At 36.9% G+C, this 12,644-nt stretch overlaps 1 protein-coding gene across 1 annotated transcript in view; it reads left to right on the plus strand.

The window, feature by feature from the left end:
- ryr2a (ryanodine receptor 2a (cardiac)) overlaps positions 1–12,644 on the plus strand; it is a 444,870-nt gene that overhangs the window by 371,823 nt on the left and 60,403 nt on the right. Inside the window, exon 84 of the mRNA XM_059985674.1 lies at positions 9,576–9,662. Within this exon, the coding sequence (XP_059841657.1) occupies positions 9,576–9,662 (87 nt within the window). The remainder of the gene's footprint in view (positions 1–9,575; positions 9,663–12,644) is intronic.

Here is a 12,644-nt window from a genome sequence, read left to right on the forward strand (position 1 = left end):
AGTAATTACGATAAAATAAACTACAAAGTTTAAATTTTTTAAGATTAAAAAAATTGTGGAACTGGAGCCAAATTTGTAAAGAGTGCTTAACCACAGGATATAGGTTTAAATTAGCAACTTTAGCTAATTGTATAGGTAGAGCAACTCCTAATAACGAGGTTAAATAGAACTGTTTCACATTGTCAGTTCCAGGTATGCCCAAATTGGCTGATCATTTCTATCAACCCAATATAACCAAAAGGACAAATGCGGCAAATTAACAGCCCAATAATACATTCTTAGATTAGACAAAACAAGTCCTCCATCCTTTTTCAACTTTTGTAAATGACATTTACTAATTCTTGGTCTTTTATTATCCCAAATAAAAGATAGAATAATAGAATCAATCCGATCAAAAAACTTCTTAGTCAAAAAAAAGGAATATTCTGAAATAAATATAAAAATTTTGGTTAAATCATCATTTTAACTACATGAATACAGCCAACAAGTGAAAATGTAAGTGGGCTCCATCTACTAAATGAGTACTTCATTGAGTCCACTAAGGGAGGAAAATTGGCTTTATAGAGATCCTTATATTTTTTAGTAATTATGACACCTAAATATCTGAAAGAATCTGTAACTTTAAAAGGAATATTATCATATATAGAGACAGATTCATTTAAAGGAAGCAATTCACTTTTACTAAAATTTATTTTATATCCTGAAAAATCTCTAAATTTGTCAATTAATTCTAGCAAAGCAGGAATAGATTCTTCAGGCTTAGATATATATACCAATAAACCATCAGCGTAAAGAGAGATCTTGTGCATGGTTCCTTTCACAAAAATCCCATGAATATTTTTGGCTTCAAGAAGGGGTTCCAATATTAAATTAAATAACAAAGGTCTTAATGGACAACCTTGGCTTGTCCCCCGTGATAGCTGAACAAAGGAGACCTGCAGTTATTAGTAGTAGCAATAGGAGCTTTATATATCATTTAATCCAATTATTAAAATTAACACCAAAACCAAATTTTTCTAAAACATTAAATAAATATTTCCATTTGACTCGATCAAATGCTTTTTCAGCATCCAAAGATACAACGCATTGTGGAGTTTTAGAAGAGGGCAAATATATAATGTTAAATAGTCTCCGAACATTTGTAAAATAATAACGACCCTTTATAAAGCCTGTTTGATCTTTGAAAATAATTTCACTCAAAATACTCTCCAACCGATTGGCCGTTATCTTTGACAGAATCTTAGCATCAATATTCAATAATGAAATAGGTCTATATGAGTCACAATCAGTGGGATCTTTATCCTTTTTGAACATTAAAGAAATAGAAGCCTCATAAAAAGTAGAAGGTAAATCCCTTTCCACAAAAAAATCTTTAAACATCTCCAACATATATGGAGAAAGCAATTTTCCAAATTTTTAATAAAATTCTACAGGATAACCTACAAGTCCAGGGACCTTATCAGATTGCATTGAAAAAATAGCTTTATGAATTTTGGATTCTGTAATTTGGGCATCAAGAGTTTTTTTGATCCTCAGCAGAAATTTTAGGAAAAGCAATCTTTCGTGAAAAGGCATTCATTTCAGAAGAACCTACTGGACATTGAGATTTATAAAGTTCAGTATAAAAGTCTTCAAAAGTCTTATTAATTTCTTTATATGCCTGAGCCAGGGTACTATCCTTTCTATGAATTTTCAAAATTTGCATTTTGGCTCCAGCCGATTTTAATTGAGATGCAAATAGTTTGTTATTTTTATCTCCAAACATATAAAATTGGCTCTTTAACTTAAGCACATAACCTTAAATTGGTCGAGTTAATAATAGGTTATACTGTGATTGAAGTTCCACTCTTTTTTTAAAAATAAGTCAATATTAGGGGAAGTCACATAGATGTTATCCAAATCTTTAATTGGTTTTGAAATTTTATCTAATTCTACTTTATTCTGTTTTTTAAGTTTAGCTGAATAAGAAATAATCTGACCACATGAAAATGCTTTACATGTATTTACCCATATAATTAATTTGGACATACCTCCAGTATCATTAAAAAGAAAAAAATCTTTTATCTGGCTTTCAATAAAACTGATAAAATCAGAGTTTTGCAATAAAGTCTGAGACATGCGCCATGGTGGACGGGCAAAAATGACATAATCAAATTCAAATGACAAACTCAAAGGTGCATGATCAGATATAGCAATAGCGTTATAGTCACAGTTTTTAACATCAGACAAAAGGTGGGGAAGAATTATAATATAATCAATCCTCGAATATTTTTTACAGACATGCGAAAAAAAGGAATATTCTCTGCTATCAGGGTGCAAATGCCTCCATAATTTAATCAACCCAAAATCAGTCAAAAAGGAATTAATAACTGACAAAAAATGATTTGGAAGTCACTGATTAGTTGAGCTTTTGTCAATCATAGGATTTAAACAACATTTAAAATCCCCACCCATTTTCAACATATATTCATTAAAATCCAGTAATAAAGCAAATACTTTTTTTAAAAAAAGGATCATCTAAATTAGGACCATACAAATTGACCAAAACAACTTTTCTATTACAAATTACTCCTTTAACAATTAGAAATCTACCATTAGAATCTGATTCAATATCCTCTTGAGTAAATATATTAGATTTAACAAAGATAGACACGCCTTTAGTTTTACTCTGAGAAGTAGCATGAAGCTGTAATCCATTCCACCATCCAAAAAACCTATTTTGATCTCCTGCCCTGATATGCGTCTCCTGAGTAAAAATTATATCAGGTTGGAATTGATTAATAATTTTAAAAGTCTTTTTTCGTTTAGCAGGGTGATTCCAAACATGTGCATTCCAACTTATTACATTAATCCATTTAACTGTCATACTATAGTTTTATTCTAATTTACTTTATACATGCGCAGAACACATACCAATACGGGATTATCAAAGATGGCGATGATGATGAATACAACCATATAAAAAACACGCATGCTCTGAAACCACCCAATGTGGGAAATAACTCCTAACTCTAGACCCACCCACCCTCCCAAAAGCCCGGAAAAAAGGCAAGCGAACTAAGATAGGATACAAAGCCATGGGCCGCTCTGTCGGTCTCTCCCTCCCCCCAGACAGCACACAATAAAATAAAAAGATGTTGCAAGAAAGACAGTAACGTCTCAACAAAGGAGAGTGTTTACATTCCATTATGTATTAAACAAAAAAAGAACCAAAATAATATAAGCTCTTAGAGAGAAAAACTAGCACCATCTTAAGTTTAGCTTTAAATCTCTAAGAAAACTTTAAATTCGGTTATAGGATGCTATAATAAAACAGAGAAAAAAAAGGTTAATAGTATATTTAACCGAACTAAATTTACAGAAATATTAATTAGTAATATCATAAGTAACTAAACCCTCGCAGATATATATAAAAAGAAACCATAATAATAGGAAAAAAATACCAATTAGTAAATTAAGAAACAGCAAAAAGAAACATCAAACCAAATATTAGATAAAAGGAACAAATCTTTTTATCCTCTTTTTTCAGTCAAATATCTAAGTAGCCATTTAAACAGTCAAACTTGAACCATAAATCTTCTTTCTGAAAAAAAATCCAATAAGATGCAATAATAAGCAGGTTTTCTTATCTTTTATTAATCTCTCAAAGAGATATCCAAATAACCTTCATATATCTTCTTTTCGAAATGTGAATAATATACAGATAATCAAACAGCTTTTCAGATAGTTCATTCGGTAGTAGCATCAGTGATGGTGACAGGTATAACCTGAACAAAATCCAGTGCGGCTTTTGGATCAAAGAAAATGCGTGGGGAAGAATTAGGAGGAAAAACTTTCATTAATGTCAGGTAACTCAAAGAGAGAAATAGTTTCTTATCATATACTTGTTTCATTACCAAAACAAATCTTGATCTTTGTTTCATTACTTCTTTCGGATAATCTTCATAAAAATGGAGCTCAGACTCATTGAATCTGAAAACTCTCTGTTTTCTTGCCTGTCGCATTATTTGATCTTTAATGTTAAAGTGATGAAAACAAACCAGTATAGATCTTGGTCTGCTTGAATCCCTAAATTTCAAAGTAAACGCTCTATGTGCTTTTTCAATAGCAGGTGGCTGTGATAAAATAGTCAGAAATAAGAGTATGAAAGAGCTTACCAAAGTAAACGGTTAAATCTCCATCTTCAGGTCCTTCTTGCAATCCAATGATTTGTATATTGTTTCGGAGAGACCTAGTTTCCAGGTCTATAATCTTATTTTGATATTTTTCGAAACGGGTTGTAGTTTCAGACAATTTTTGCTTAGTTAACTTCAATTCCTCTTCATGTTTAGTAACTTGAGATTCCACGTCTTTAAGTTTTCCCAGAAATAACTTCATTTCATTATTATTCTTTTCCAGTTGATCTTTAATTGCTCTATTCTGATCTTGAATTGAATTCAGTGTCCGAACGATATCTTCAGCCCATGATGGCATTTCATCAGATCCTTCCTTCGGCATCTTTCCTTTTCCATTACCTTTGTCACTAGGTTCAGGCAGATTATTCCCACTTCTCATAGACATAGACATATTACTCCCCTTCAAGAATCCGCAATTAAAAATTTTAAATTCAAAATTTAAACTGTGGGGAGAGAGAGAAAACTAAGAGCAGCACAAAATTACTGCTACTCCATCGACAGACAGAGACGACAGACAGTTTTGGAAGTCAGTCTTTTCGACAATTTCTAAAGCACTCAGAATCAACTTACAACCTAATAAATTGACCGTGCTTTTTGGTATTCCTCAAAATATCCATGGTATTTCTGTGTCTGACCAACATGTTATGGCGTTTGTTACATTGATAGCTAGGAGGGCCATCTTGTTAAAATGGAAGGATATATCAGCTCCTACTTTGTCACAATGGTTCGCTCAAGTGATGCTGTTGTCTTAGCTTGGAGAAACTTAGAAGTCGAACCTTTGAACCTTTATTTGATTTTGAGAAGAGATGAGGCTCATTTGCTCGTTGTTATCATTTGAGTTAACTGATAGATTTTTTCCACGATCTAATTGTAAGTTTTTTTTTGATATATTTTTCTTTCTTGTTGGTGGTTTGATGTTCATTTTTAGAAGCTTTCTTTATGACACATGGTTCCAGGGTTGTACCCCCAATGGGTTTCTTTTTTTTTACACACCTTTTTTGCTTAGTAGGGTTTTTTCATTCACAAAAATATTCAATCTTTAAGATAATTTCTTTTTTTGAGGCATTGTAAGTGTTGTTACTTCGATGTACCTGTGTATTTTTGAATAATAATAATAATAAAAAGATTTGAAAAGAATAATTTGATTCTTTCACCATTTCAATCCTAAAAAGTTGACTTTTCAAACTATTTTCTCCCTGTTGAATTTTTTATAGTACAGAACAAGTTCATTCAGCTCATCAACTCTTGGTACAGAAATCTCTTGTGTTTTCCCAATGTCCAGCAAAGCTTCCCTTTTGAAAATACCTACATTCAATGAATTCCATGTCATAGCCACATGACAGAGGTGTAGATATAGTTATAGAGGATACAGGATCTCCCTGGGTTACAAACACCTGAAGTGTGGGTACTCATACATACTGACAAGCTCCCAGAAATATTATTATCTTCAAATGAGAGCCAGTCTTGAAATAAAAGCCTGCTTAGATGTAACCTCCCACAGTTTTCAGATACTATTGTTTCTTAAGAATGCAGGCTGCTCGTTGCTCCATGGAAGGTCAGTTAAGAAAGTTGCTTCGGAAATTGGCAAGCAATTGTTCCCATTGAAACTTGCAATAATATTCTATAAAGCAATGTCGCATCCACTGATACTTAAAGCCCACCAAAAGCAGCCATTGCATTTGAGACATCCTGATTCAGTGCCATTGTTCATTGGCAGGGGCATACAACAAATAAGAGTCCATACTAATTGACCCTCATTAACACCATTCGCTCTGGTACTGCGGAGGAATGGTTCTTGTATAAAGTGATTTTGTCTATAATCTGTCATATTTAAGCTTTAGACAGCTGTAAAACTGGAACCCATCTGTAACTCAGGGATGGCCTGCACAGAAAAACAGATTTCTGCCAGTATTTATGTACTGCATATACCTCCTGCAATCCTCCTGCCTCTAAAGCCATCAATGTACCCTCTATTCTTTTCTCCTTTAAGTACTTGTCCAGCTTCCTCTTGTGTGTATCTATACTATTCACTGTAAACTTTCTCCTTGGAGAAGGGGTCTCAGTATTTTCTCCCCGTTAAGGAAGTATTTTATCTCCCTCCTTATATACCTGTGTCATATTTTAAATTACTATCTCGAGAAGAACTGCCACATGGACTTTGTTACTCCAACAGCATCAGATTAAGGCAAAGTTAGAGAGCTGCAAATACTCTATGATTATAATTCATTGCCAATAATTCACTACATGCCAGAAATTTGTTTCTATTATTTTTCTGGTTATTGTGAAGTGAAGTAATTTACATGACAATTATTCTCACAAAGAAAGGGCATTTTGAGTTATTTAAAGCAAAGCTAAATGAGGCACTTTGAAATTGAAGGACATCTAAGATTCAGGGAAAGAAATATGAGAGTAAAGAATGTGTAAAAAACAGACCGTGTATACGTACTGTGGAAATAAACATGAAGACGACTGAGTTGAGATGCAGGTTTGATATCACTGGCAAGGGTTGTGAAATTTATTGTTTCACAGCAGCAGTACAGTTCAATACATAATAATATACATTACAATAAGTATATATTAAAAAATTAAATTATATATGTCATACAAAAAGGAAGAAAAAGAAGTTAGCTAGTGTTCATTGGTTCATCTTCCATTCAGAACTCTGATGGTGGAGGGGAAGAAGCGGTTCCTGAAACAGTTGAGTGTGTGTCTTCAGGCTCCTGTACATCCTCCTTGATGGTAGCAATGAGAAGAGGGAATGTCCTGGGTGAATGGGGTCCTCAGTGATGGGGAGGCAAGTGCCTGCGATTGTGCTGCCTGACTTTAGAATTTTCTGCTGCTTTTTCTGATCCTGTGTAGCGGTCCCTCCAGATCAGATGGTATTGCAACCAGTTAGAATGCTCTGTATGGTACGTCTGTAAAAATTTGCCACAGTCTTTGATGTCATACCAAGTTTGCTCACATTCCCCATGAAATATAGCTGCTGTCAGGTGTAAGTCCACGCTAGTACTTCAATGCTGTTGACATCAAGGAACTTGAAACTGCTCACCTTTTTCACTGCTGATCCCTTAATGTGGAACGGTGTGTGTTAATTCAACTCCCTTCCTGAAGTTCACAATCTTGGTCTTCGTGTAAGGTTGTTGCTGTGAGATCAACCAGCTGATCTGTTTCACTCCTGTACGAACCTTTTTACATTCTACTTGGTCTTGTTTTAAATTTCGACCATTTTGGATAAATTTAAGACTTTTATTGGAACAAATTACTGGAGTACAACTCCCACATAGTCCACTATTATTTTTATTAGGAGACATTGAAGGGACAATACCAAAACTTAAATTGAACAACTATCAGAAAAAATTTATAAAAATTGCATTGGCAGTAGCCAAAAAAGTTATCCCAGTTAGTTGGAAATCTAATTTATATTTAACTATGGATCGTTGGAATAATGAAATACATAGTTGTATTCCATTTGAAAAAATTACGTATAATTTAAGAAATAAATATGATATATTTTTGAAAATTTGGCTCCCAGACTTACAAAAGATAGGATTAAATACATAGGTCCTTTGAAGATAAAATTACAGTAATTGGGGAAAGTAAAAAATAAATATCAAAATTATTTTGAACTCCATGGAGCATGTGGGGATCCTCCGATATCCAGGCAATCTTTCTCTTCTTTTTTTTTCTTTAGATAATGGTTAAGGGGAGGGGGGAGGGTTAATATTATCTTTCTTACTATTTTACTATTACATTTATGCTTCGTAATTTCTAAAATTTAATAAATAAATAAATAAATAAATAAATCGATCAATAAATAGATCGATAGATAGATAAATAAATAAATAGCTAACTCCTGTACACCTCCTTGTCACCACCTGAAATTCTGGCGACAATAGTTGAGTCAATAGCAAATTTATAGATGGTGTTTGAACTGTGAGGGGCCACACAGTCATGGGTATAGAGGGAGGAGAGCAGTGGGCTAAAGCACACATTCTTGAGGTATGCCAGTATTGATAATCAGTCAGGAGCAGATATTATTTCCATTCTGCACTGAGTGGTCTCCTGGTTTGAAAGTCAAGGATCAGTTATAGTGGAAGGTGCAGAGGCCCAGGTTTTGGAGCTTGTTGTTTAGAACTGAGGGTATGATTGTCTTGAACATTCAGCTCTAATAAACGAACAGCAGTCTGATGTAGGTGTTGCTATTGTCATAGAATAGGATCATAATATTGGGACTCTTGTCAGGAGAAAGGGGGCATACATTTTGGTGGAATCAGTTGGGATTAACTGAGTTCCATGAACAGTATAAAGGATGTAGGAGTATAATTGAGAAGAAAATCCGGAGGGCAAAAGGGGAAAAAGATATCCCATTCTGACACATGGTCCCCTCTACTGTCACAATGAGGCTAATCTCAGTCTGGAGGAGCAACACCTCATATTCTGTCTGGGTAGCCTCCAACCTGGTGGTGTCAGTATTGATATTTCTAACTCCCGGTAATTTCTCTCCCCTTCCCCTTCTCTCTTTTTCCATTCCCCATTCTGGCTTCCTCTTGCCCCTTCTCCTTGTTCTATCAACACGTCTCTCCGGTGCCTTTCCTCCTTCCTTTTCTCTCATGGTGGACTATCATCTTCTATCAGATTTCTTCTTCTTTAGCCCTTCATTGCTTCCACCTTTCACCTCCCAACTTCTCACTTCATCCCTCTTCCCCACCCACTCACCTCCCCCCTCACCAGGTCTCCCCCATCACCTGCCAGCTTGCACTCATTCCTCCTGCCCTTGCCTATCATGTCTTCTGCTTCCTTCCTTTCTCATCCAGTTGAGGGTTCTTGGCCTGAAATGTTGGTTGTTTATTCCTGTTTATATACTGTATGCTGCCTGACTTGCTGAGTTCCTCTTGCATTTTAGAAACATAGAAGACAATACAGGCCCTTCAGCCCTCAAAGTTGTGCTGAGCATGTCCCTACCTTAGAAATTACTAGGGTTACCCATAGCACTCTATTTTTCTAAACTCCATGTACCTATCCAAAAGTCTCTTAAAAGACCTTATCGTATCCGTCTCCACCACTGTTGCTGGCAGCCCATTCCATGCACTTACCACTCTCTGCGTAAAAAGCTTACCCCGACATCTCCTCTGTACCTACTCCTCAGCACCTTAAACATGTGTCCTCTCGTGCTAGCCATTTCCGCCCTGGGAAAAAGCCTCTGACTATCCACACGATCAAATGCCTCAATTTTGTGTGTTTTGGCTCAAGATTTCAGGATCTGTGGAACCTCTTGTGTTGAAGATTTGCTTCATTGCTGTTTTTGAATTTAGTTAAAGTCATTAAATTCTTGGGTATATAAAGTTTGCATTTTATTCTTTATAATGAGCTTCCTGATTCACTCTTAACCTCTCTTTCCAGAATTACTTTGCACGCAACTTCTACAATATGAGGATGCTGGCATTGTTTGTAGCCTTTGCAATTAACTTCATTCTCCTTTTCTATAAGGTAAGAAATGTGTTTATTAGGTTTTGTTTAATTTTATTTAACAATTCCTGGGCTGCTGAAGGAGTTGTGTGTGTGTGGGTTGGGGGGGGGGGGAGTGGGGTAGGGAGTTATGGTGTTTTGTGGCAAAATTAAATGAATATACAATGCAAATACACTGGAATGCGACCAATTGCAGGCTCCCTTGTAGCTGCTTACCGTTCTATCCTAGAACTATATCAGTTTCCTCATCGTGACTAGATCTACATCATGGAACCTGATTTAGATCCAGTGATGTCATGGGACATTGCTGGATTTACATCATGGAACATTCCCAGTGATGTCCTAGGAGTATCTTCACTGGAAGGACTGCAGCATTTCAATAAAGTGACTCATCTCCAACTTCTCAAGGTCAGTTAGGTATGGGTAATTATTATAAATTACTATGATTGCACATTACTCATTTAGGTGGAGCTGTAACAGTAAGATTTTTACTCATGTATGTGAAGGATATAAGAAATAAAGTCAATTCAATGTCTTCAGCAATCTGAACAAAATTTAGCATAGAAAACCTACGGTACAATACAGGTCCTTAGGCTCACAAAGCTGTGCTGAACATGTCCTTACCTGAGAAATTACCTAAGTTTACCGAGAGCTCCATATACCTGTCTGGGAGTCTCTTAAAAGACCCTATCGTATCTGCCTCCACCACCATTGCCGGCAGCCCATTCCACACACTCATCATTCTGTGTGAAAAAGCTTACCCCTGACATTTCTCTGTACCTACTTCCAAGCACCTTAATACTCTGCCCCCTCATGTTAGCCATTTCAGCCCTGAGAAAAATCCTCTGACTATCCACATGATCAATGCCTCTCATCATCTTATGCACTTCTATCAGGACACCTCTCATCATTCGTCGCTCCAAGGAAAAGGCCAAGTTCACTCAACCAGTTCTCATAAGGCATGCTCCCCAATCCAGGAAACATCCTTGTAAATCTCCTTTGCACCCTATCTATTGTTTCGAAATCCTTCCTATAGTGAGGTGACCAGAACTGAGCACAGTACTCCAAGTGGGGTCTGACCAGGGTCCGATATAGCTGCAACATTAACTCTCGGCTCCTAAACTCAATCCCATGATTGATGATGGCCAATACACCATATGCTTTCTTAACCACAGAGTCAATCTGTGCAGCAGCTTTGAGTGTCCTATGGACTCAGACCCCAAGATCCCTTTTGATCCTCCACACTGCCAAGAGTCTTACCATTAATATTATATTCTGCCATCATATTTGACCTACAAAAATGGACCACCTTACATTTATCTGGGTTGAGCTCCATCTGCCACTTCTCAGCCCAGTTTTAGATCCTACCAATGTCCTGCTGTAACTTCTGACAGCCCCCCACACTATCCACAGCACCCCCAACCTTTGTATCATCAGCAAATTTACTAACCCATCCCTCCACTTCTTCATCCAGGTTATTTATAAAAATCACGAAAAGTAGGGTTCCCAAAACAGTTCCCGGAGGCACAGCACTGGTAACCAACCTCCATGCAGAATATGACCCGTCTACAACCACTCTTTGCCTTCTGTGGGCAAGCCAGTTCTGGATCCACAATGCAATGTCCCCTTGGACCCCATGCCTCCTTACTTTCTCAATAAGCCTTGCATGAGGCACCTTGTCAAATGCCTTGTTGAAATCCATATACACTACATCTGCTGCTCTACCTTAGTTAATGTGTTTTGCCGCGTCCTCAAAAAAATTCAATCAGGCTCGTAAGGCATGATGTGCCTTTGACAAAGCCATGCTACTATTCCTATTCATATTATGCCTGTCCAGATGTTCATAAATCCTGCCTCTCAGGATTTTCTCCATCAATTTCCTGACCACTGAAGTAAGACTCACTGGTCTATAATTTCCTGGGCTATTTCTCCTCTCTTTCTTGAATAATGGATGAACATCTGCAACCCTCCTATCCTCTGGAACCTCCCCCGTCCCCATCGATGATGCAAAAATCATCGCCAAAAGCTTAGCAATCTCCTCCCTTGCTTCCCACAGTAGCTTGGGGTACTTCTCATCTGGTCCTGGTGACTTATCCAACTTGATTCTTTCCAAAAGCTCCTGCTCATCCTCTTTGTTAATATCTAAATTCTCAAGCTTTTCAGTCCGCTGTAACTCATCCCTACAATCTCCAAGATACTTTCCATAGTGAAAACGGAAGCAAAGTGCTAATTAAGTACCTCTGCTATCTCCTCCAGTTCCATACACACTTTTCCACTGTCACATTTGATCGGTCCTATTCTCTCACATCTTATCCTTTTGCTCTTCACGTAGTTGTAGAATGCCTTGGGGTTTTCCTTCATCCTGTCCGCCAAGGCCCTCTCACGGCCCCTCCTGGCTCTCCTAATTTATTTCTTAAACTCTTTCCGGTTAGCCTTATAATCTTCTAGATCTCTATCATTACCTAGCTTTTTGAACCTTTCATAAGCTCTTCTTTTCTTCTTGACTAGATTTGCAACAGCCTTTGTACACCATGGTTCCAGTACCCTACCATCCTTTCCCTGTCTCATTGGAATGTACTTATGCAGAACACCACACAAATATCCCCTGAAAATTTGCCACGTTTCTTCTGTACGTTTCCCTGAGGACATCTGTTCCCAATTTATGCTTCCAAGCTCCTGCCTGATAGCCTCATATTTCTCTTTACTCCAATTAAACACTTTCCTAACTTGTCTGTTCCTATCCCTCTTCAATATGATAAAGAGATAGAATTGTGATCACTATCTCCAAAATACTTTCCCACTGACAGATCTGACAACTGACCAGGTTCATTTCCCAATACCAGATCAAGTACAGCCTCTCCTCTTGTAGGCTGATCTACATATTGTGTCAAGAAACCTTCTTGTACACACCTAACAAACTCCACCCCATCTGAACCCCTCGCTCTAGGGACATGCCAGTCGATATTTGTTACCAGTTGGCCTGTGTCTCATGTAACCACCAGG

Source organism: Hypanus sabinus, chromosome 12, assembly GCF_030144855.1.
Source record: "Hypanus sabinus isolate sHypSab1 chromosome 12, sHypSab1.hap1, whole genome shotgun sequence".
Taxonomy (NCBI): domain Eukaryota; kingdom Metazoa; phylum Chordata; class Chondrichthyes; order Myliobatiformes; family Dasyatidae; genus Hypanus; species Hypanus sabinus.